The sequence below is a fragment of the Pipistrellus kuhlii genome, unplaced genomic scaffold (genome assembly GCF_014108245.1).
Source record: "Pipistrellus kuhlii isolate mPipKuh1 unplaced genomic scaffold, mPipKuh1.p scaffold_m20_p_71, whole genome shotgun sequence".
NCBI classification, from domain to species: domain Eukaryota; kingdom Metazoa; phylum Chordata; class Mammalia; order Chiroptera; family Vespertilionidae; genus Pipistrellus; species Pipistrellus kuhlii.
In genome coordinates, this window is record NW_023425575.1 from 581324 (window position 1) to 608293 (window position 26970).

Sequence of the window (26970 nt, forward strand, 5' to 3'; positions counted from 1 at the left end):
GTAGGACATCGTTTGAGAGGTACCAGATTGGAGAGGGGGCAGGCCAGGCTGAGGGACAGGCCCCCTCTCCCCCGCAAGAATTTCATGCACTGGACATTAGTCCTATATAATAAATAGGTAATATGCAAATTGACTATCACTCCAACACAAAGATGGTTGCCCCCATGTGGTCAAAGATGGCCACCACAAGATGGACAGCAGGGAAGGACAATTGTGGGCAACCAGGCAAGCAGGGCAGGGAGGTTGGGAGGGACTACGCCTGCAAGGAAGGGCAGTTGGGGGCAATCAGGCCAGCAGAGGAAGGCAGTTAGGGGTGACAGGGCTGGCAGGAGAGGGCAGTTGGGAGGGACCAAGGCTACAAAGGAGGGCAGTTGCAGGCGATCAGGGCTGCAGAGGAAGGTCACCTGGGGGATTTACCTAATGTAGGTATTTAAATGTATGAGATTCAATTCAGACAGATGAGACTTCACAAATTTTCTTAAACTATTGTTAAGCCATAACTAAAAAAAACACATTTCCTACACATCTAAGTTTCACATGTAAACTCATATGTGCAGAGCATATTTAGAAATTTGGCTGAGAGATATCTGATGTTAATTGGACTCATAATGTCTTTCGTCAGTGTGAATTCGGTGATGATACTGGAGACTATAGTTCCTTGCAAATGATTTCCCACATTCACAGCATTTATAAGGCTTTTCTCCTGTATGAAGTCTCTGATGACGATGAAGAGCAGTGCTCCAGGTAAAAGATCTTCCACATTCACTGCATTTATAACACTTTTCTCTAGTGTGAATTTTCTGATGACAGTAAAGGGCAATGCGAGTGGTGAAAGATTTCCCACATTCACTGCACACATAAGGCCTTTCTCCAGTGTGCAATCTCTGATGACCTTGAAGGGCAATGCTGGTGGATAAAGTTTTCCCACATTCACTGCATTTATAAGAGTTTGCTCCAGTGTGAACACGCTGATGACGAGAAAGAAGAGTGCTATAAATAAAAGATTTCCCACATTCCCTGCATTTATAAGGTTTTTCTCCAGTGTGAATTCTGTTATGAAGACGAAGATCAGCACTCCTGGGAAAAGATTTCCCACATTCACTGCACTCATAAGGCCTTTCTCCAGTGTGTAATCTTTGATGATCTCGAAGGGCAGTGCTCCTGGTAAAAGATTTCCCACATTCACTGCATTTATAAGGCTTTTTCCCGGTGTGAACCCTCTGGTGGCAATGAAGGTCATCGCTAGTGGGGAAAGATTTTTCACATTCACTGCATTTATAAGGCTTTTCTCCAGTGTGAATTCTCTGATGATGCTGATGAAGGTGACCTGTTGTGGTAAAATATTTTCCACATTCAGTGCATTGATAAGGCTTTTCTCCTGTGTGAATTCTTTGATGACAACGAAGGGTACTGCTCCAGGCAAAAGATTTCCCACATTCATGGCACTCATAAGGCCTTTCTCCAGTGTGCATTCTCTGATGAACTCGAAGGGCAGTGCTCCTGGTAAAAGATTTCCCACATTCACTGCATTTATAAGGCTTTTCTACAGTCTGAACTCTCTGATGAAGAAGACGGTCAATGCTCCCGGGAAAAGATTTCCCACATTCACTGCACTCATAAGGCCTTTCTCTAGTGCGAACTCCTTGATGATCACAAAGGTCAGCGCTCCTGGTAAAAGACTTCTCACATTCACTCCTTTTATAAGGCTTTTCTCCAGTGTGGCTGAGTTGATTGGGTGATATCCCATGCACCAAGAAGATGCCGATTACATTCTTAGGCAGGGCAAATGCTGGGTTTGCAGGTTCTATCCCTGGGAGGAGGCATATAGGAGGCAGGCAATCAATATTTTGCTCTCATTATATTTTCTCACTATCCCTCTTCCTATTTTTATAAAAATCAGTTTCAAATTATTAAAAACCAAAAAGAGCACAGTTCAAATTAGCAAGGAGCTTTTGTTAAAAAAAAAAAAATGTATTACCCCTGACTATATGAACCACAAGGTATCATATCAGATGTTGGCAGATGACATGACTCTACCTGGAGAAAAACGTCAAGATCCCACTATGAGCTTCTGAAATTAAAAATGAATTCAGAGTCATGGCCAGTGGCTCACTCTGTGAAAGTGTGCTTCCAGTACTCTGAGGTTGTGGGTTTGATCTGCCTTCAGGACACATACAGGGGACAGCCAATAAATGCAGAGATTGATGGAATAGCAAATCAATGTTTCCCTCTCTATTTCTGTCTCTGTCTCACTTCCTTTCTCAAAAATTAACAAATAAAAATTTTCAAAAGTTTATAGGATATGAACGCTAACACATAAACATCAGTGTCATTTCTACACGTTAACAATAAATTTTTGATAGAGAAATGAATAAAGTAGTCAAGTTTGTAACAGAATCAACAATGTACTCGGGAGTAAATTCCACCAAAATAGTGAAAGGTCTATACATTGAACTCAAGACAGTGATGAAAAAATGGAAGAAACCACAAATAAATGGAAAGACATCTTTACTTTAGGATTTGAAATTTAATACCCTTAAAATGTCTATACTACCCAAAGTAATCTACAGATTAAAAGCAATCCCAACAATAATTCCAATGGAATTTAACAAAGAAATAAAAACAGAATCTTTAAATGTGTGGAGCCCAAAGACCTGCAATAGCAAAAGCAAACTTGACAAAGAACTAACCTGGTGGCATCAAACTTCCTGTCTTCAGTCCATATAAAGCCAAAGCAACCAAACAGTGCGATACTGAAATAAACACAGAAACAAAGACCAACAGAACAGAACAGTTACCTACAAAGGAGTTCCCAGAAGGCTGACACCTGATTTCACATCAGAAACACTACAGGCCAGAAGGCAATGGCATGAGGTACTCAAAATAATGGAAAACAAGGATCTGAGACGAAGATTACTATATCCAGAAAGGCTATCATTCAAAATAGATGGTCAAATAAAGAGCTTCAAAGACAAAAATAGGCTCAAGGACTTCATCACCACCAAGCCAGCATTAGAAGAAATGCTAAAGGGATTGCTCCGAAGAAGAAATAGAGGAAAAAACCTAGCCAATTAAAAATTACTATAAATAAGTATCTCTCAATAATAACTCAATAATTATTTAATGCTCCAATCAAAAGCTGTAGGGTAACTGAATGGCTACAAAAACATAAACCCAACAATATGCTGTCTACAAGAGACCCACCTCAAAAAAAAAAAAGACATACACAGGATGAAAGTGAAGGGATTGAAAAAGTTTCCATGCAAATGGAAAACAAAAAGAAACCTAGAGTAGCAATACTCATATCTGACAAAAGACTTTAAAAGCATCATGCTAAGCGAAATAAGCTAGTTGGAGAAAAATAAATGTCATATGATCTCACTCAGGTGTGGAATATAATGAACAATATAAACTGATGAATAAAAATAGAGCCAGCAGAAACTGGTTTGGCCAGTGGATAAAGCATTGGCCTGCGGACTGAAAGGTCCCGGGTTCCATTCTGGTCAAGGGCATGTACGTTGGTTGCAGGCACGTCCCCAATAGGGGGCGTGCAAGAGGCAGCTGGTCAATGTTCACATCCTATCTTTATCTCTCTCCCTTCCTCTCTGTAAAAAACCAATAAAATATTTATATATTAAAATAAATAAATAAAAATAAAAAATAAAAAAATAGAACCAGAGGGGGGAAAATATTACAGAATATAATAGAAGTAATCATGCTCTTTTTAGATTTTTAGTATTTCTTACAATTTGTGATATAGTTTTGGTAATATTATTATATTTAAAATCCTTTTATTCTAAAAACATTAATCTCTACACTAATAGAAGAATAAAATGCAAATTGACTGTTCCTTCATGATGCCCACCAGCCAATCAGGAGTGGGTATGCAAATTAACCCCCCCCAAAAAAGGGGTTAATTTGCATATTCAGAAGTAGAGTGGCCAGGGGTGGGATAGGATGCCCTGGGCCTCTGGGCAGCTTGGGAAGGCGGAAAGGCAGCTTCAGGACAGAGCAAAGGCAGAAAGCCTGCTCTGGGCCAGAGCAAAGGTGGTGCTGGCAGCTAGGGGAAGGAAGACCCATTCTTGCACGAATCATTGTGCATCGGGACTCTAGTTATTATATAAAAGTTCATTTTTCGCCGAAACCGGTTTGGCTCAATGGATAGAGCGTCGGTTTGGGGACTGAAAGGTCCTGGGTTCAATTCCGGTCAAGGGCATGTACCTTGGTTGCGGGCATATCACCGGTAGGGGGTGTGTAAGAGGCAGCTGATCGGTGACTCTCTCTCATCGATGTTTCTAACTCTATCTCTTCCCTTCCTCTCTGTACAAAATCAATAAAATATTAAAAAATAAATAAATAAATAAAAGTTCATTTTTCTTGAGATATTAATGTTTATTTCATGTAACATTATTATATTTAAGATCATTTTTCTGGAAATATTAAAGTATGTTGCATGTAACATTATTACATTTAAAATCATTTTTCTTGAAATAAAATTTTAAAAAGTGAAATAAAAAAAAATTGCTAGCCCAGCCAGAGGTGGCTTGGTGAGTGAGTGTTAACCTATGAGCCAGGAGGTCAGGATTCCATTTCGGGTTAGGGAACATGCCAGGCTTGCAGTATGCAGCCTATCAATGATTCTCTCTCATCATTGATGTTTCTTTCTCTCTCTCCCTCACACTTCCTCTATGAAATCAATAAAAATATATTTTTAAAAAACAGGCTAAAGATGTAGAGGCAACTTTTCCAAAAATATGTACCAATGACCAACAGGAATATAAAGAATGCTTTCCTCACTAAGGGAGGAATCCATTAGGCTCCCTGCAACAATAACAACCACAAATCCCTCCCTAGGAGTTCAGTACAGGAGGTATTATGATTGCAGAAAAAGAAAAGGGCAGAGTTGCCGAAACCAGTTTGGCTCAATGGACTAAAGGGATCCGGGTTCGATTCCAGTCAAGGGCATGTACCTTGGTTGCGGGCATATCCCCAGTAGTGGGTGTGCAAGAGGCAGCTGATCGATGACTTTCTCTCATCGATGTTTCTAGCTCTCTATCTTTCTCCCTTCCTCTCTGTACAAAATCAATAAAATATATATTTTTTAAAATAAATAAATAAGAAAAGGGTAGAGCAAACAAACCAAACTCCCAAGAACAGCAAGGGCCCACAAAACTGAAAGCCAAGCAGTGAGGACAGAGCACATCCAGGGTAAAGGGTCATGAGGATGTGTAAAGTGAAGTCCAGGTCACTGGTGACAGTGAGGGTCTTACTCAGGGAGGATACAAGTTCAAAGTTCTCCAGCATCACATTCAGGTACAGCTGTCTCTGACCCTCATCAAGGAGGCTCCATTCCTCCCTGGAGAAGTACAGGGCAATGTCCTCAAAGGTCACGCCAACCTGTCAAAATGGAGACAATAGATTATTCAGGATTATTATTATTATTATTATTATTATTATTATTATTTTGTATTTTAGTTGAATTACAATTTAGTTGAATTCCTGGGAGTGTGTCTGGGTAGCATCCACTTACTCAGCAGCCATTTGTAAACTCCCAGAATTGAAACTATTGAAACCAAAGCTGTATCCCTGAGAACCCTGACTCCTACTCCTTACACACCTTCCACCCCTCAACCTCCTCTAGGGCACCCGGTTAGGGTGGACACCAGGCCCTAATGCCTGTGCTTGTTGCTCTCTCATCACAGTCCCATTACTCACTGTCACTGCCCTCAGGTACAGCAGAGGGTTCAGGCCCTGGGAGGGCATGCATTTAAGCTCTGGGGATGCCTGCAGGGCCCTAGTCTTCCTACCAAGCAATCCCACTGCAGTCTCCCTGATCCTGCCTCCAAGACAAAGCCAAACCAGAGCTTATGCTTCAACCTTGTCTCCAAACCAGTCCCCAGCAGCATCAGCTCCCACTTGCTCTTTCTCTAGATGTGCACACCACTGTGTCATGTCCTCTTTCAGACCCCAAGTTCACTCCCTCAGCTCTGCCCCCTTCCTACTCCATCCCAGGAGATCAGCCATGGACTTGGACTATATGGCATCCGAGAGTGCTTGTACCATAGTCCAGCCCGGATGCAAGTCAAATCCGGTTCTCTGAGGGTCTCCGAATGAGTCTGACGGCCTCCCTGCAGCCGCTGATCTGCCCGCCAATCCTCACAGCCACACTCTCAGGGGAACCTCAGAGGCCGGTCACCCCTGTGCTCTCCGCCCCGCACTGGCTGTGTCCTCAGAAGCCACCGCGCTCCTCCCTCCCCTCCGCCTTCCTCACGGTCCTCCCCGCGGACGGAGCTGCAGGAGGGACAGGCCCGCACCGGGCTGTGGGGTGCGGGGTGAGGAGGCGGGGGGCCCGGGGGACGCGCACTCACCTCAGCCCCGCGCCTCAGGGCGGGCGCCGCCATCAGACTGTGAGCGCGGAGCCCCGGGGTGGCGGCGGGGGCAGCGGCCGCCGCGGGAAGGGCGGGGCCTGTCCGGGCCGCGGGGCGGGTCACCCGGGTGCGGACAACGGGCTTCACCCCCGCGCGTGCGCTGTGGGTGCCGCGACTCCCGCGCCTTCTCTGTCGGGGCATCTCGTCCGGGACCCAGTGGTCCGGAGCCTCCAAACAGAGTGCAGACTGCCTCTGGGTAGAGCCAAAATGTCCCTTGCGTGGATGACGGAAGTCCCGCCCCTTGGAGTTAAGCGTCGCCTGGAAACACCTTTTCTCATCCTCGATTGGCTAAGCTGTTGGTCTTCCACGCAGGGTGTTCTGGGTAATGTAGTCCTAGAGTCCAAGAACGCGATCAGGGTTTTTTCCACATCACTCCTGTGGGAAACAAGGAGATCGCCACTGCAGGGCTATGAAATGTCACGTCCTCAGGAGAGACACGTCTTAAAAATGGCTAAAGGAAGTTGTCATCTTTTCCTGGTGAAGAGACTTGAGTCCATGTTGGTGAAAGGAGATAATCTGGCCTGGCAATGTCACTGGTTTAGTGTTGACCAGAGAACTGGGAGATCATGGTTCAATTACCTCAGGGTACGTGTCTAATTTGCTTGATCCCGAGTAGGGGGCGTGCAAGAGGCAGCGGATCCATGATTCTCTCTCATCATTGATGTTTGTCTCTCCCTCTTTCTTCTCCCTTCTTCTTTCTGTAATAAATGCACAGCTCCCACTGGGGATGTGCCGGCAACCAAGGCACATGCTCTTGACCGGAATCGAACCCGGGACCTTCCAGTCCGCAGACGAACGCTCTATCCATTGAGCCAAACCGGTTTTGGCCGAATGCAGGCCATCTTAAGCATCCCCGCACCAACAACCAAGTTGCAGGTTCCACAGTTCCTATGGGTGGTTTGATACTGCCCCCTGTGGATACCAGGGTTTGCGGAGCTTGCTGAACCTCTACACTCAAGCAGTGGGGGAGGGGGGAAGGCGGGGGAAGAAGCCATTGGATGGGGCAGAGGTGGAACAATGGAACTTTGAGGAACTAAAGAAGGCTCTCCTCTCAGCACCTGCCTTAGCCTTACCGGATGTCACAAAGCCCTTTCACCCCTATGTTAGCAAGGTAAGGGGCCTTGCCAAAGGGGTTCTCACCCAGACTCTTGGTCCCTGGCAGAGACCGGTAGCCTCTAAGAGATTAGACCCAGGGGTATCAGGATGGCCTGCACGCCTCCGGGCAGTGGCCGCCACAGCACTGATAGTGAAGGAGGCGGACAGACTGACTCTGGGACAGGAGTTAGTCCTGACGACACCATGTGCTACTGAGGCCCTCCTCCGAGGAGCTCTGGAAAGGCAGATGTTGAATGCCAGGGTTACCTGGTTCCCAGCTCTTTTCCTGGACCAGCCCTGCATCCGGTTCCATAAGACGCTGACCAACAACCCTGCAAACCTACTCCCAGATGATGGTGATCTGGACGAGCCCCTCTATGATTGCATAGCAGTAACAGATGCATTCCACACGGCTCGGCCAGACCTCATGGACATCCTGCTATCATCACCAAATGCGGGAGCAGCTATGTGAGCGATGGAATCTGGTACGGGGTGTGGAGGAGTGGCAGGAGTCACCTTGAATCGCACCATGTGGTCGCAGTCCCTAAGCAGAGGGACTTCAGCACAGAGAGCCGAGCTGAGCTTCTGGCCCTAATCCAGGCCCTCCCACGGGGAAAGGGAAAGCCTATCACCATCTGTACCCACAGCGGGTAAGCATTTGCCACAGTGTATATACACAGTGCCATCTACTGGGAAAGAGGGTTACTAACTTCAGCCAGAAAGGACATTAAAAACAAGCAAGAGCTGAAACTGGTTTGGCTCATAGGTATGTTTGTGTGTTTTTTTGTGTGTGTTTTTTTTAATATATATTTTATTGGTTTTTTACAGAGAGGAAGGGAGAGGGACAGAAAGTCAGAAACATCGATGAGAGAGAAACATCGACCAGCTGCCTCCTGCACACCCTCCACTGGGGACGTGCCCGCAACCAAGGTACATGCCCTTGACCGGAATCGAACCTGGGACCTGTCAGTCCGCAGGCTGACGCTCTGTCCACTGAGCCAGACTGGTTCTGGCTAGGTATACTTTTTGAAGGGTCAAGCTGAAACAAGAAATTCACAGTGAATGTAGTCACAGCATGACACCCAACATGGGGCGCAGGTGCAGAGGCCCAGGCCAAATTACCGACGTCTACTGTGCATGAAATTCTGCTGGGATCAAAGGGGAGGCAGACAAATTACAGCTCATAGTGAAAGTAGTTTCCCCTGGAGAAACTACTGCAGCTGAGAAATTATGGGGTAGCCCTGAAAACGGGGAGGCCAAATGCTCTGAGATGTGAAGAGAATGGGAGGAAAAACTTAACTACAGCAATGGAAACAGTATCTTCAGCTGAGCCACCATGATCCTCAGACTCTACCTGCTCCAGTGAGGGTTGCACATCAGTGGTAGAGATTGTGTCTGACGCTGGAGAAAATAATGGTTAAAATCCAGCCCCTTGAATCTGACACTTGTCTGTGGAGTAAACGTGGGGAGCTGACTTCATTTCCCTGATACTGAAAATTTTCAGCAATCTGATAGGAGTTTCCACTTGCCCAGGTTGTTATGAGAAGAGAGAAAATACTGAAAAATCTAACTGAAATCCTAGCAACAAGTACTCAGTTTGTTACTTTTATTTACCTTGGAAGGCCAGAGTAAGTGCCATCAATCACCTGCATGTCACATTCAGCCAACTGAGACTCAAGGGAGTTCAGTGAGCCTGCTGGAGATTCCCAGGTGGGGCACAACATATGCCCACAGCACCTGTCTCCCTGCAGCAGAGTCAGTGGCTTCTTATAGGTCCCATTTCTTACTAAAATGCACCCAAAGCCAAAACCGGTTTGGCTCAGTGTATAGAGTGTCGGTCTGCGGACTGAGGGGTTCCGGATTCGATTCCGGTCAAGAGCATGTACATTGGTTGCAGGCACAACCTCAGTAGGGGGTGTGCGGGAGGCAGCTGGTCGATGTTTCTCTATCATCATCAACGTTTCTGGCTCTCTATCCCTCTCCCTTCCTTTCTGTGAAAAATCAATAAAATATATTAAAATAAATAAGGAATAAAATGCACCCAAAAACAAAGGTGCTTGGTATGCATTGGCAAATGCCTTGCCTGGGAAATGCAGAGAGAGCCTGGAGTTTCTGGTTTGGGAGAGAGAGAAACATCAATGATGAATGAGAATCATTGACTAGTTGCCTCCTGCATGACCCACACTGGATCTAGCCCAGGACACTGGCATGTGCCCTGACTGGGAATCAAACCATGATTTCCTGGTTCATAGGTTGAAACTCAATAACTGAGCCATACCAGATAGCAAATTTTATTGTTTTTTGGAAGAGAAAAAGGGAGAGGGAGAGAAACACAATGCAAGAGTGCCACATTGACCGGTGGCTTCCTGCACACCTGATTCCTGGGAGCTAGCCCATAATCCAGGCAGAAGCACAAAAATCCAACCAGTAAACCTTCAATGCATGGGATCACACCCAAGCAAATGAGCCATATCATCTATGATGGTAGATTTATTTTAGATAACAAAATGCTAATCTTTGCAAATTTAAACATTCAAATCCACAAGGACCTAGATTATGTATGAAATTTTTGACAAAGTTAAATGAAGCTTATTAGCCATAACCAGCTTAATTCTGTGGATAGAGTCCATCTGCAGACTCAAGGGTCCCAAGTTCAATTCAGGTAAAGGACATTTACCCTGGATGCAGGCACAACCACAGTAGGGGGTATGCAGGAGGCAGCTGACTGATGTTTCTCTCTCATCAATGTTTCTAACTCTTTTTCCCTCTCCTCTCCTCTCTGTAAAAAATCAGTAAAATATGTATTTTTTAAAAAAAAGAAACTTATGCTATCAAATAAAGAGGGAATATGGTAATAGATTCTCATGCCATAGAAAACTGACTCACCTTCAAAGATAGCGGTGCTCATAGTCAATAAGGAGGGAATATGGTAATTGACTGCCGCCTTCAAAGAGGGCAGCACCCACAGCCAATAAGAAAATATGCTAATTTACTGCCATGCCCTCAAATTTGGCTTCACCCATAGCCACATGAGGGTGGTGCCCAGTCCCCTAAGTCCCTTAGCCTCCCAGGGTCAGGCTGAGGATCAGGTAACCAGGGCCAGCGGAGGCTTGCACTGGCGGCAGTGGCAGCAGCAGAGGTGTGATGTGGTGTCGCCTTGCCCTCATGGTGGGTCACCTCCTGCCCCTGAGGGCTCCGGACCGTGAGAGGAGGCAAGTCGGGCTGAGGCACATCCCTCTAGTCTAGGGGTGTCGAACTCAATCAGAGAAGGGGCCAAAATCTAAAATCCAGCCTAATTCGCGGACCGAATGGTTTACTGAACAGTCATAAACTGTCATTGTGATGGAAACGCAGCAGAGTGCAGTGATGACAGCGCCTGCGGGCCACATTGCAAGGCCTGGCGGGACGGATTTGGCCCGCGGGCCTTGTGTTTGACACATGTGCTCTAGTCCATGAATTTTCATTCACTGGGCCTCTAGTATCCATATAAAGAATTATACAACAACTAGAGTTCCAATGTATGAAATTTGTGAAAGGGGCTTGTCCCTCACAGCCCCTTGCAACCTTGGCTTTGTATGGAAAGTCATGCAGATAGTCATTCTGCTGTTCAGTCTAATGAGCATATAAACTCTTTATTATATAGGATGTTTGTACCAGCTTTCTTATAAATAACCAAATATTTTAAAAAATGGATAAACTGCAATGTTATAATATGTACACAGATAATAATTTAATTTAAAAATTTTTTGAGCAAAAAAAAATAAAATAAAAATGGATAAACTATTGGTGATATAATCAAAGGTAAGAATATTTATCAAAAAGAGATGGGTTACAGCCAAAACTGGTTTGGCTCAGTGGATAGAGCGTCAGCCTGCTGACTTAAAGGTCCCAGATTCAATTCCAGTCAAGGGCATGTACATTGGTTGCAGGCACATCCCCTGTAGGAGGTGTGCAGGAGGCAGCTGATCGATGTTTCTCTCTCATCGATGTTTCTAGCTCTCTATCCCTCTCCCTTCCTCTCTGTAAGAAAATCAATAAAATATATTAAAAAAAAAAAGAGAGAGAGATGGGTTACAAATATGTCTTTACTAAGTCTCCAAGCATTTATGAAATATAAGTTAGAGAAGAAAAATATTTTAAAAATGCAAAGTCATCTGTTAAAATAGGATGTAAAACAATGGTTACTTGGAAAGCTGATAAACTTAAAAACGTCATGAAGCAAATGTACAGTGATAGACATAATCAGTATTATCAGTATAATAATAGTTTCAATTTCAAGCACACATCAACATTTACAAATACACATGTATTTTACTCATTATGGGTTTCAAAAATGTTTCCAAATTAAAAAGTGTGTATATTCCACTATCTGGAAAAGTAGGTTTGGCAAATCTATATGGAATACACATTCTTATGATCTCTGGGCAACTGTCTTGCCTTAGTGACAGAAAATGTAACAAATAATGAAGAACTTTCACCAAACCAACAAGAATGCTGGCCAAATCACAAAAGCCACATCCATGAACTACAGACACCCTTTGCCTTCGTCTTTGTTTTTCTGCCAGCGCACCGACTCTGAGATAAACATATGAGAGGCTTCAGAAATCAACAAAGCCTCTTGGTGATAATCAATGACAATGATTGTGTCCACAGAAGTTAAGCATGCCTCAAATCCTCAATTCTGTGAAAACAATGCTCCTGTACACCTTTGCTCAGAAACATTTCTGGATGCACATTTGGATGAGGGACATTTCATCTAACGGGCGACAGCCCCTCCAAAACACATTAGACAAGTGTTTATATAGTGAAAAGGTTTCCCCTAATTGCAATGGTCCTCCAACCAGTGACCGTTACCCATGGAATTGAAGGCATTAGGGCATATGGCCATCTGTAAGACATGGAAAGAGACAGTCTTCAAATATATTGGCATCCCTTAAAAACAAGAAAAATACTGACGCAGCTCGAAGATATTCTTGAGGTTGTCACAGCTATCCCATCTTTGCAGTGATCTGACTCAAAGCTTCCATCTTCAAATGAGGAAAAGAGAGTCCACAATCCACAGTATTTATTAGGAAAATATGGGCAGCCATGAAAACGAGGCAAAAACTGCTAAGTTAATTTGTACACCCCATTGTTCAGACAAGGTCAAAGAATGTTTGAGGCCCCATGAAAAGTTTTCGCCTCATCATGTTTGGAGAGCTCAGACCTCCTTATAAGCTAACCAATACAGTAAATAGAACACCTAAGACAAAGACTTAGGAAAAGCATTATTTCACAAACCAGAGAGACATAAAATTGGCATTAATGTCTTCAGCACTCAATAAATACATCATTGGCCGAAACCGGTTCGGCTCAGTGGATAGAGCGTCAGCCTGTGGACTGAAAGGTCTCAGGTTCAATTCCGGTCAAGGGCATGTACCTTGTTGCAGGCACATCCCCAGTAGGGGGTGTGCAAGAGGCAGCTGATCGATGATTCTCTCTCATCGATGTTTCTAACTTTCTATCCCTCTCTTCCTCTCTGTAAAAAATCAAAATATATTAAATAAATAAATAAATAAATAAACACATCATTGGCATCTAGGGAATGTGTGTCTCTAAAAATGACAGTTCCTCTGCAATGTTATGTTTTGTGGGGCTAACATTATTCAGTCCAAAAAATTAGACAACAGAGTTAGCTTCCTTGGGCACAAGAGGATGGTGATTGATGACGTCAGTAGGATCATATAGGTGGTACAAATGAAATACCTTAACAGAAATATGCAGTGACATAGATCTGGAAACATATCTAAGTATTTAAAAAAGTGAAACATAGCTACATATGATTCCAACATAAAAAAACAAAAAGAGCTCAAACCGGTTTAGCTCAATGGATAGAGCATTGGCCTGCGGACTGAAAAGTCCCAGGTTCAATTCCGGTCAAGGGCATGTACCGTAGTTGCGGGCACATCACCAGTAGGGGTGTGCAAGAGGCAGTTGATCGATGATTCTCTCTCATGGATGTTTCTAAGTCTCTATTCCTCTCTCCTCCTCTCTGTAGAAAATCAATAAAATATATTATTAAAAAAAAAAAAAAAAAAAAAAAAAGCCGAAACTGGTTTGGCTCAGTTGGATAGAGCATCGGCCTGCGGACTGAAAGGTCCCAGGTTCGATTCCCGTCAAGAGCATGTACCTTGGTTACGGGCACATCCCCGGTGAGGAGTGTGCAGGAGGTGGCTGATCGATGATTCTCTCACATGGATGTTTCTGGCTCTCTATCCCTCTCTCTTCCTCTCCGTAAAAAATCAATAAAATATATTTTTAAAATAAAAGAAAAAAAGAAAAAGCACCCCATAAAAACACTTATGGGGATTTTATATCATGTAGGTTTTTAAATGTATAAGATTCATTAAATTGTATGAGATTCATTAGTGGTAAAATATTTCCCACATTTACAGCATTTATAATGGTTTGCACCATTGTGTACTCGCTGATGACCAGAAAGAAGAGTGCTATGGATAAAAGAGTTCCCACACTCACTGCATTTATAAGGCTTTTCTCCAGTGAATTCTGTAATGAAGATGAAGGTAACGGCTCCTGGGAAAAGATTTCCCACATTCACTGCACTCATAAGGCCTTTCTCCAGTGTGCAATCTCTGATGATATCGAAGGGAAGTGTTCCTGGTAAAAGATTTCCCACATTCACAGCACTTATAAGGTTTTTCACCAGTATGAACTCTCTGATGACAGTGAAGATCAGTGCTAGTGCTAAATGATTTTTCACAATCGCTGCATTTATAAGGTTTTTCTCTAGTGTGAATTCTCTGATGATGCTCATGAAGGTTAGATGTCGTGTTAAAAGACTTCTCACATTCACTGCATTGATAAGGCTTTTCTCCAGTGTGCAATCTCTGATGACAACGAAGAGCAGAGCTCCTGGTAAAAGATTCCCCACATTCACTACACTTGTAAGGCTTTTCTCCAGTGTGAACTCTCTGATGAATCTGAAGAGCAGTGTTGGTGGATAAAGATTTCCCACATTCACTGCATTTATAAGGCTTTTCTCCAGTGTGAATTCGCTGATGACGATAAAGAACAGTGCTACTGATAAAAGATTTTCCACATTCACTGCACATGTAAGGCCTTTCTCCAGTGTGCACTCTCTGATGAATCTGAAGGGCAGTGTTGGTGGATAAAGATTTCCCACATTCATTGCATTTATAAGGCTTTTCTCCAGTATGAACCCTCTGATGAACACGAAGGTTGGTGCCCCTGTGAAAAGATTTCCCACATTCACTGCATTTATAAGGCTTTTCTCCAGTATGAACTCGCTGATGACGATAAAGAACATTCCTACTGAAAAAAGATTTCCCACATTCACTGCACACATAAGGCCTTTCTCCAGTGTGTAATCTCTGATGAATCTGAAGAGCACTGTTGGTGGATAAAGATTTCCCACATTCACTGCATTTATAAGGCTTTTCTCCAATGTGAGCTCGTTGATGACGAGAAAGGGCAGAGCTACTTATAAAAGATTTCCCACATTCACTGCACACGTAAGGCCTTTCTCCAGTGTGCAATCTCTGATGGCCTCGAAGAGCAGTGCTGGTGGTTAAAGATTTCCCACATTCACTGCACTTATACGGCTTTTCTCCAGTGTGAATTCTGTGATGAAGACGAAGGTCAGCGACCCTGGGAAAAGATTTTCCACATTCACTGCAGTTATAAGGCTTTTCTCTGGTGTGAACTCTCTGGTGACAATGAAGTTCACTGATACTGGTAAAACACTTTTCACATTCCCTGCATTTATAAGGCTTTTCTCTAGTGTGAATTCTCTGAAGATGTTCATGAAGGTTAGATGTTCTGGTAAAATATTTCCCACATTCACTGCATTGATAAGGCTTTTCTCCAGTGTGAACTCTCTGATGACGATGAAGGTCACTGCTCCAGGTAAAAGATTTCCCACATTCATGGCACTCATAAGGCCTTTCGCCAGTGTGCAATCTCTGATGACCTCGAAGGGCAGTGCTCCTGGGAAAAGATTTTCCACATTCACTGCATTTATACGGCTTTTCTCCACTGTGGCTGAGTTGATTGGATGTTATCCCATACACCAAAAGGTTGCCGATTACATTCTTGGACAGGGCAAATGCTGGGTTTATAGGTTCCATCCCTGGTAAGGAGCATACAGGAGGCAGGAAATCAATGTTTTGTTCTCACTTCCATGATTCTCACTATCCCTCTCCCTCTTTTTCTAAAAATAAAATTTCAAAATTTTTAAAATCAAAAAGAGCATAGTTCAAATTAGCTAGAAGCTTTCATTAAAGAAAAGAAAAAAAGATATTATCCCTGACACTGAACCAGGAAGTAATATAGAGATGTTGGCAGATGACGTGACTCTACATAATGAAAAATGTGAAGATCCCAGTGTAAGCTTCTGAAATTAAAAACTAATTCAGAGCCCTGGCCCAGTGGCTTGTTCTGTAAAAGTGTGGTCCCAATACTCTGAGATTGTGGGTTTGATCTCCCATCAGAACATACACGAGGGACAGCCAATGAATGCATAGATTGGTGGAATATCAAATCAATGTTTCCCTCTCTATTTTTTTTTTTTTTTTTTAATATTTCTGTCTCACTTCGTTTCTCTAAAATTAACAAATAAAAAGAAAAAATAATTTTGGAAAGGTTACAGAATATAAACGTCAACACACAAACATCAGGTTCATTTCTACACATTAACAATCAAATCTTTGATAGAGAAATAGATAAAGTAGTCAAGTTTGGAATAGAATCAACAATTAACTACTCGGGAATAAATTCTACCAAAATGTTGAAAGGTCTATACATTGAACTCAAGACAGTGATGAAAAAATGGAAGAAAACACAAACAATGGAGAGACATTCATGCTTTAGGATCTGAAATGTAATACCCATATAAGATCTATATTACCCAAAGCAATCTACAGTTAAATGCAATCCAGATGATAATGCCTATGGTATTTAACAAAGAAATAAAAACAGAACCTTGGAAATGTATGGAACCAAAAGTCCTGGAATAGCAAAAGCAAACTTGAGCAGGAACAAACCTGGTGGCATCGAACTTCCTGACCTCAAACTATTACAAAGCCAAAGCAAGCAAACAGTGTGTTACTGGAATAAACACAGAAACAAAGACCAATAAAACAGGACAGACAAGACCAAAATAATCTCAGGCACATACGTTCAAGTATCCTTTCACAAAAACCAGAATACACACAAGAAAGAAAAGATAGTTTTTTCAATGAATGGTGCTGGTACAAGTGCATATTCACAGGAAAATAACAAAACTGGATACCACTGATAAAAATGAACTCAAACTGCATGAAACAATTAAATGATACTCATAAAACTTAAAACTACTGCACGACAACCCAGAGAAAAAGATTTGGACATTAGCTTTAAATATGATTTTCTGGAAGTGACACCAACCTCTAGGCAGAGGGAAAACTAAACAGTCTGAACAACAACAAATGAAAAAGCATCTTCACATCACAACAGCAATTAACAAAATGAAATTAAAAGGTAATCTACAGGATGGGAGAAAATACTTGCAAGTCATATGAACGTACTGTTTAGAGATATTGTGGATTCAGTTCAGATCTCCTCAATAAAGCAAATATCCAGATATAGAAGGAAATTCACACAAATATTTGACATTACAATTAAATAATAAAGACAGGATAAGGCTACATGCAGGCTAATAAAAACACAACTACTCTGTGTGAAAAATACTTTATCAGTAAAGAGTGACAACCTCACGAAAATTCAGACACCTAAAATGACAACAAAGGATGGTCTGAAATTAAAACTTTCTAAAAGCAGCTAATGACAGGTAGACATGTCCTCAGCTAGAATATTCACCAACAAAAGTCAATCTTTACCTGAACAGAGCCTGTCTATCATCTTCTGCATCAATGATCACATCACTTTGGAATGTCAGAGTAACTTCCCTTTTTCCGGATTCCTCAGGGCACAACAAATGCACCATAGCAGAGACGACCATTATTCTCATTGCTACTTTTATCATATTAATAATGATTATTGACTATCTTGTACCCACCTATCATTTTACTTTTTTGTAAAAATATATTTTATTGATTTTTTTACAGAGAGGAAGGGAGAGGGATAGTTAGAAACATCGATGAGAGGAAAAACATCGATCAGCTGCCTCCTGCACACCCCGCACTGGGGATGTGCCTGCAACTGAGGTACATGATCTTGACTGGAATTGAACCTGGGACCTTTCAGTCCTCAGGCTGATGCTCTATCCACTGAGCCAAACGAGTTTTGGCTCATTTTACTTTTTATCTCATTCCAGAAGTAGCCCAGCTTTGCTCTCATCTGTCTCCTTATCTATCACCAATGAATTTCATGTAACCCACCTATGTCTGCTCTTGTGATTGTAATGTATTAAATAAGGTGCAAAACTGCCATTCTCTGGAGCATTATATCAATGCCTTGAGATTTTGCTTCCTAACAACTGTTGAAAGTTTGGAACAAATATACTCACAAAAATTTTTTTCAGGTTTGAATATTTCTTATCTTGACACTAGTAAACATCATCTGAGCCTGCTAGAATGATGGCCACACTAAACTTACTGAATGTAGGTTAGCCAAAAACATTGAATTTGTAAAAAACAAAATACTACACTGCCCAGCTGTGGAAGGTTAGTGAATTGAGTGTCATCCCATGGACCAAGAGGTCCCAGGTTCATGGACCAAGATGTCCCAGGTTCAATTCCTAGTCAGAGCACATGCCTGGGTAGCTGGCTCCATCCCCAGTAGAGGAAACACAGGAGGCAGCCAATCAATGATTTTCTCTCATTATTGTTTTGTCTATTGGTCTTTCCCTCACCTTTCTTCTCTGAAGTCAATAAATTAAAAGCAAAACAAAAAATCCCCAAAACATCTGCAAAGCACAATTATGCACATGCAAAAAGCCGAGCACCCATATGTAACAAAAAATTAATATGAAGCCCTAACTGATTTGGCTCAGTAGATAGAGCGTCAGCCTGCAGACTGAAGGGTCCCAGGTTCGATTCCGGTCAAGCGCATGTACCTTGGTTTCGGGCACATACCTACTAGAGGGTGTGCAGGAGGCAGTTGATTGATGTTTCTTTCTCATTGATGTTTCTAACTCTCTCTCTCCCTTCCTCTTTGTAAAAAAAAATCAATAAAGTATATATATTTTAAATTAATACATAACATATAGGAGGTATTCAAGAGACACATTAGCCAAAAAAATATGAATAAAAAACAGACTAGAGCCTAACTGTCGTGGCTCAGTGGATGGAGACTGAAGGGTCCCAGGTTCGATTCTGGTCAAAGGCATGTATGTTGGTTGCGGGCACATACCCACTAGGGTGTGTGTAGGAGGCAGCTTATTGATGTTTCTCTCTCATAGATGTTTCTAACTCTCTCCTGTCCTCTCTGGAAAAAATCAATATATTTTTAAAAAATAAGCTAGAAATATTAAAGACAAAGAGAGAGTCTTAAAGGCAGCAAGAGAAAAGAAAACTGTTAGCTATGAAGGAGTTCCCATAAGGCTGACACACATGATATCACATCAAAAACTCTACAGGCAAAAAGGAAATGGCATGAAATACTCAAGGTAATGGAAAGAAGGATTTGAGACCAAGATTACTATATTTAGCAATGTTATCATTGAAAATAGATGGTCAAATAAAGAGTTTCCCAGACATAAAAAGGCTCAAGGACTTCATCACCATCAAGCCAGCATCACAAGAAATGTTAAAGGGATTGCTGAGAAGAATCAGAGAAAGAAACCTAGACATACAAAATTAAAATGGCTGTAAATAAGTATCTCTCAATAATAACTCTAGCCCTGCCCAGTTTGGCTCAGTAGTTAGAGTGTCGGTCTACAAACTAAAGGGGCCCAGGTTCGATTCCAGTCAAGGGCATGTACCTCAGTTGTGGGCACATCCCAGGCAGTTGATGGATGTTTCTCCCTCATCGATGTTTCTAGCTCTCTATCCCTCTCCAGACCTCTCCGTGAAAAATCAATAAAATATATTAACTAATAATAATAATAATAATAATAACCCTAAATAGTTTAATGCTCCAATCAAAAGGTATAGGGTAACTGAATGCATCAAAAACATGATCTAGCCGAAACCGGTTTGGCTCAGCAGTGGAGCGTTGGTCTGCGGACTGAAAGGTTCTGGGTTCGATTCCGGTCAAGGGCATGTACGTTGGTTGCGGGCATATCCCCGGTAGGGGGTGTGCAGGAGGCAGCTGGTCGATGTTTCTATCTCATTGATGTTTCTAGCTCTCTATCTCTCTCCCTTCCTCTCTGTAAAAAAAATCAATAAAATATATATTTTTTAAAAATTAAAAAACAAACAAACATGATCCAACTGTATGTTATTTACGAGAGACCCACCTCAAAACAAAAGACACACACAGAATGAAAGTGAAGGTATTGAAAAACAGTTACCATGCAAATGGAAAACAAAAAAAAGCTGGAGTAGCAATACTCATATCCGACAAAACAGACTTTAAAAGCATCATGCTAAGCGAAATAAGGTAGTCAGAGAAAGAAATGTCATATGATCTCACTCAGTTGTGGAATATAATGAACAATATAAATTGATGAACAGCCCCAACCATTTTGGCTCAGTGGATAGAGCATTGGCCTTCAGACTGAAAGGTCCCAGGTTCGATTTCCATTAAGGGCATGTACCTTGGTTGCAGGCACATCCCCAATGGGGGTGTGTGCAGGAGGCAGCTGATCGATGTTTCTCTCTAGTTAATGTTTCTAACTCTCTATCCCTCTCTCTTCCTCTCTGTGAAAAATCAATAAAATATATTTTTTAAAAAGACAATTTTCCTTGAAATCTTAATGTTTCATGTAACATTATTAAATTTAAAATCATTAAAAAAAAAAAAAAAACAAACCTGAAAGAAAACAAAAACTGACTAGACCAGCAAGATGTGTCTCAGTGATTGAGCATCAACCTATGAACCATGAAGGAGGTCAGGATTCAATTCCAGGGTAGGACACAGGCCTGGGTTGTGTGCTCCAGTAGGGGGCGCGCAGGAGACAGCCTGTAATAATTCTCTCTCATCATTGATGTTTTTCTATCTCTCTCCTTCTCCTTTCCTCTCTGAAATCAATAAAAATATATTTCTAAAAAACAGCCTAAAGACGTAGAGGCAATTTTTCCAAAAACATGTACCAATGACCAACAGGAATATAAAGAATGCTTTTCCTCACTAATCAGGGAGGAATCCATTAGGCTCCCTGCCACAATAACAACCACAAATCCTTCCCTAGGAGTTCAGTACAGGAGGTGTTGTGATTACAGAAAATTAAAGGGCAGAGCAAACAAACCAGTCCTACCAAGAACAGCAGGGCCCATAAAACTGAAAGCCAAGTAGTGAGGACAGAGCACATCCAGGGTAAAGGGGCATGAGGATGTGTAAAGCCAAGTCCAGGTCACTGGTGATAGTGAGGGTCTTACCCAGGGAGGATACAAGTTCAAAGTTCTCCAGCATCACATTCAGGTACAGCTGTCTCTGACCCTCATCCAGGAGGCTCCATTCCTCCTTGGAGAAGTACAGGGCAATGTCCTCAAAGGTCACGCCAACCTGTCAGAATGGAGACAATTGATTATTCAGGATTATTATTATTATTATTATTATAGTTGTAATTCCAATTTGGTCCTGGGAGTGTATCTGTGTAGCATCCACTTACTCCGCAGTCATTTCAAACTCCCAGAATGGAAACTATTGAAATCAGACCTGCCTTTCTGAGAATGCACAACCCTACTCCTTACACATCTTCCCTGCCCTCAACCCCCTCCAGGGCTCCCCAGTTTAGTGTGGACACCAGGCCCTAATGCCAGTGCAGGATGATCTCTCATCACAGTCCCATTATGCACTGTTACTGACCTCGGCAACAAAGGGTGGTTAGGGCCCTGGGAGGGCATGCATCTAAGCTCTGGGCCATGCAGGGCCCCAGCCTTCCTACCAAGCAATACCACTGCAGTCTCCCAGATCATGCCTCCAGACAAAGCCAAACCAGGGCTGATGCTTCACCCTTAAGTCTCCAGGCCAGTTCCCCAGCACCATCAGCTCCCACTGCCTCTTTCTCTAGATGTGCACACCGCTGTGTAAGGTCCTCCTCCTTCACATCTTCAGACCCCAAGTTCACTCCCTCAGCTCTGCCTCTTCCTTCTCCATCCCACTAGATCAACCATGAACTTGGCATATGTATCGGAGAGTGCTGGTACCACAGCCTGACGCAGGACCACCCCAGGCCCCTGAGGGACCCCACATCCGGGAAAGCCCCAATGAGGCTGTGACGGCCTCACTGCAGCCTCTGATCTGCCCGCCGATCCTCACAGCCACACCCTCAGGGGAACCTCAGAGGCCGGTCACCCCTGTCCTCTCCGCCCCGCACTGGCTGTGTCCTCAGAAGCCACCGCGCTCCTCCCTCCCCTCTGCCTTCCTCACGGTCCTCCCCGCAGACGGAGCTGCAGGAGGGACAGGCCCGCACCGGGCTGTGGGGTGCGGGGTGAGGAGGCGGGGTGGGGGGTGGGAGGAGCCGGGGGACCGCACTCACCTCAGCCCCGCGCTTCTTCGGGGCGGGCGCCGCCATCGGACTGTGTGCGCGGAGCCCGGGTCGGCAGCAGGGGCAGCGGCCGCCTCGGGAAGGGCGGGGCCTGTCCGGGCCGCAAGGCGGGTCACCCGGGTGCGGACACCGTGCGGCTTCTCTGTGGGGCTATCTCCGCCGGGACCCAGCGGTCTGGGACCTCCCCACAGTAGCTGGGTAGAGTCACAATGCCTGTTCTGAGGACGCCGGAAGTCCCGCCCCTTGGAGTTAAGCGTTGCCTGGAAACACCTTTTCTGACCCTTGATTGGCTAATCTGTTGGGATTCCTCGCAGGGTCATCTGGGTAATGTAGTCTTTGAGTCCAAGAAAGTGATCAGGGGTTTTACCCCCCCCAAATCACTGCTGTAGAAAACATGGACATCGCTACTGGAGGGCTATGAAATGTCACGTCCTCAGGGGAGACACATCTTAAAAATGGCTAAAGGAAGTTATCTTTTCCTGGTGAAGAGTTAATCCGGCCTGACCAATGTCACTGAATGGTCTACCATTAACCAATGAACTGGTCATGGTTCAATTACCTTGTCAGGTACATGCCCATTTCCAGCTAGCAGTCCCCAGTAGTGGGGGTGCAGGAGGCAGGGGATCAAGGATTTTCTCTCATCACTGATAGTTCTCTAGCCCTCTCCCTTCTCCCTTCCTCTGTGAAATAAATTTTTTTACAACCATATTTTAAAACACACATTTTCTATGATCCAAATATAGCAGTCATAATTAAAGAGACACGCCTACATTAAAGAGTCTGAAAAATTTTATCACATAGATGACCTACTTACACCAACGTATATGTTTTTGACAAATATAACACAAAATTGTAGGCCCAGCCTTTGAAGTGGAAAAGATGGAACTCTCTTGTTTTATTATAATTTTAACTTCAATGAAAAGAAATACATTCTGAAAAAAAATGGGAGAGTTTGTGAACAAAAAAGGGCCACATATTAAACCTGACAAGCTCCGTGGAGGTCTGAGTGGCAGCCTTACCAACTCAGAGACATAAGGTAACCACACAGGATAGTCTGAAATGAAATCAATAAAATATATATTTTTTAAAAAATTCAGGTACCAAAAAACTTAGTTCCCATAACTAATACCTGATTAATGTAACATATAATAATTTATACAACTTATGGTTTATAAAAGGACTAAGCAAAATAATGGTTATTTTCAATTTCATTTGTCCTTGGGTGCGGTCAGCAAATGACACTAATGGATTTTTGCTATAAGTTTCCCTAAGTACATTGATATAAGGTATTTACACTCTGTTTAGAGAGGCAAAATGCAAGTCATTTACTTTTTTAAAAAATATATATTTTATTGATATTTTTACAGAGAGGAAGAGAGGGGGAGAGTTAGAAACATCGATGAGAGAGAATCATCTATCAGCTGCCTCTTGCACACCCCCTACTGGGGATGTGCCCGCAACCTAGGTACATGCCCCTGACCGGAATCGAACCTGTGACCTTTCAGTCCACCTGGGACCTTTCAGTCTGCAGGCTGGAGCTCTATCCACTGAGCCAAACCGGTTTCAGCAAGTCATTTTCTCTTAAGTGTCCTTGGTTGAGGGAAGATAAGATTTACTAAATGGGCCGGAACTGGTTTTAAAAAAAAGATTTACTAAATGGCCCCAAATGGCTGTTTAATTAATTTTTTAATTTATTTTAAATATATTTTATTAATTTTTTACAGAGAGGAAGGAAGAGGGATAAAGAGTTAGAAACATTGATGAGAGCTTATCATCGATCAGCTGCCTCTTGTACACCTCCCTATTGGGGATGTACCTGCAACCAAGATTTCGGCAGTTTAATTATTTTAAGTTACCTATTCTACTTATCCTAGCTTACTGGCATGTGTCATTTATTCGATTTTTAAATCTTTTTTCTTTATAAAGGTTTTGTAATTTTAACAAATTTTTCTTTAGAAATTTTACAACTTTCAGAAATTCCCAAATTTAAAAAACCACATCCACGGACTACAGAAACCCTTTGCTTCCGTCCTTGTTTTTTTTGCCAGCCACACATGGTTCTGAGGTGAACATCTGAAAGGCTTCCAAAATCCACCAAACCTCCTGGTGATAGTCAAAGAGACTGAGTGTGTCCACAGAAGATAAACATGCCTCAGATCTTCAGGTCTGTGTAAACAATGCTCCTGTACTTTTTTTTTATTCTTGTATTATTTATTCTTTTTAAAAAAATATATTTTATTGATTTTTTTACAGAGAGGAAGGGAGAGAGATGGAGAGTCAGAAACATCGATCAGTGCTTCCTGCACACCCCCCACCAGGGATGTGCCCGCAACTAAAGTAAATGACCCTGACCAGAATCGAACCTGGGACCCTTCAATCCACAGGCGGACGCTCGATCCACTGAGCCAAACCAGTCTCCACATATTTATTCCTTTTTTTAAATTTCTTTATTACGGTATTACATATTACATATTACATATATGCCCTTTTTACCCATCCCCTGTTGTCTGTGTCCATGGATTAGGCTTATATGAATGTATATAAGTCCTTTGGTTGAGCTCCTGTAAACTTTTGCTCAGAAACACTCCTGGATGCATGTTTCGATGAGGGACATTCCATCTAATGGGCTACACTCCCCTCCAAAACCCATTAGGCCATTGCTTTTTGTTGTGTTGTTTTTAATATATTTTATTTTATTTATATATTTTGATTTTTTACAGAGAGAGAAATTGAAAGGGATAGTTAGAAACATCGATGTGAGAGAAACATCGACCAGCTGCCTTTTGCATACCCCACACTGGGGATGTGCCCGCAACCAAGGTACATGCCCTTGACCAGAATCGAACCCGGGACCCTTCAGTCCACAAGCCAATGCTCTATCCACTGAGCAAAACCGGTTTCAGTTAGGCCATTGTTTTTATAATGAGAATGTTTCCCTTAACTGTGATGGTCCTCCAACCAGTGACCATCGCCCATGCAATTGAAGGCATTAGGGCACATGGCCCTCTGCAAGACATGGAAAGAGACAGTCTTCAAATATATTGGCATCTCTTGAAAACAAGAAAAATATTGCCGCAGCTCAAAGATATAGAGGTTGTCACAGCTATCCCATCTTAGGAGTGATCGCTTTGCCTCAAAGCTTCCATCTTCCCATGAGGAAAACAGAGTCCACAATCGACAGTATTTACTAGGAAAATATGGGCAGCCATGAAAATGGCTAAGTTAATTTGTACACTCCACTGTTCAGTCAAGGTCAAAGAATGTTTGAGGCCATGAAAGGTTTTCACCTCATCATGTTTGGAGAGCTCAGATCTCCTTATAAGCTAACCCACACAGTAAATAGAACACCCAAGATGAAAGAAGACTTAGGAAAAACCCTTCATTATTTCACAAACCAAAGAGACATGAGATTGGCAGTTCTACATTGATGTTTTCAGAACTCAATAAATCCATCACTGGCATCCAGGGAATGTGTGTCTCTAAAAATGGCAGTTCCTCTGCAATGTTATGTTTTGTGGCACTAACACTAATCCATCCAATAAATCAAACAACAGAGTTGCTTCCTTGGGCACAAGAGGATGGTGATTGATGCTGTAGGTGGGTCGTATAGGTGGTACAAATGAAATACTTTAAGTAACAGAAATATGCAGTGACATAGATCTGCAAAACACATCTAAGTATTTCAGAATGTGAAACATAGCTATATATGGTTCCAACATAAAAAACAAACAAACAAACCAAAACCGGTTTGGCTCAGTGGATACAGCCTCAGCCTGTGGACTGAAAGGTCCCAGGTTCGATTCCGGTCAAGGGCATGTACCTTGGTTGCAGGCACATCTTCAGTGGGGGGTGAGCAGGAGGTAGATGGGGGATGTTTTTCTCTCATTGATGTTTCTAGCTCTTTATCCCTCTCCCTTCCTCTCTGTAAAAAATCAATAAAATATATTTTTTTAAAAACACTGCATAAAAACTTATGGGGATTTTATATCATGTAGGTTTTTAAATGTGTAAGATTCATTAAAATGTATGAGATTCATTAGTGGTAAAAGATTTCCTACATTCACGGCATTTATAACGGTTTGCGCCAGTGTGTACTCGCTGATGACCAGAAAGAAGAGTGCTATGGATAAAAGAGTTCCCACACTCACTGCATTTATAAGGCTTTTCTGCAGTGAAGATGAAGGTCACAGCTCCTGCGAAAACATTTCCCACATTCACTGCACTTATAATGCGTTTCTCCAGTGTGCAGTCTCTGATGATATTGAAGGGCAGCACGTCTGTTAAAAGATTTCCCACAATCACTGCATTTATGTGGATCTTCTCCAGTGTGAACTCTAAGACGAATCTGAAGGGCAGTGTTGATGGATAAAGATTTCCCATATTCACTGCATTTATAAAGCTTTTCTCCAGTGTGAACTCTCTGCTGAAGAAAAGGTGAGTGCTACTGAGAAAAAATTTCTCACATTGACAAAATTGATAAGGCTTTGCTCCAGTGTGAATTCACCGATGACGGGAAAGGCCAAAGCTACTGATAAAAGATTTCCCACATTCAGTGCACGCATAAGGTCTTTCTCCAGTGTGAAATTTCTGATGATCTCGAAGAGCAATAGTGGTAATAAAAGATTTCCCACATTCACTGCATTTATAAGGCTTTTCTCCAGTGTGAATTCTGTGATGAACACGAAGATTAGTGCTCCTGGTAAAAGCTTTCCCACAATAACTGCATATATGAGGCTTTTCTCCGGTATGAACTCTCTGATGGCAATGAAGTTCATTTTTAGTGGTAAAAGATTTTTCACATTCTCTGCATTTATAAGGCTTTTCTCCAGTGTGAAT

The 26970-nt window shown here is 42.6% G+C and overlaps 1 protein-coding gene across 4 annotated transcripts in view; it reads right to left on the reverse strand.

Moving 5' to 3' along the window:
• Positions 1-265: 265 nt before the first annotated feature.
• The window catches only part of LOC118710225 (zinc finger protein 850-like), a 133698-nt gene continuing 106993 nt past the window's right edge, over positions 266-26970 (reverse strand). For 3 of the 4 annotated variants that reach the window (XM_045575940.1, XM_045575941.1, XM_045575942.1), the window contains exons 2-4: positions 21023-21149; positions 14481-15672; positions 266-1545 (exon numbers count right to left, since the gene is read on the reverse strand). In XM_045575940.1, coding sequence (XP_045431896.1) covers positions 594-1545; positions 14481-15672; positions 21023-21149 — 2271 coding nt within the window. In that variant the 3' untranslated portion in view covers positions 266-593. The remainder of the gene's footprint in view (positions 1546-14480; positions 15673-21022; positions 21150-26970) is intronic. The other variant, XM_045575939.1, reaches the window with a different exon arrangement.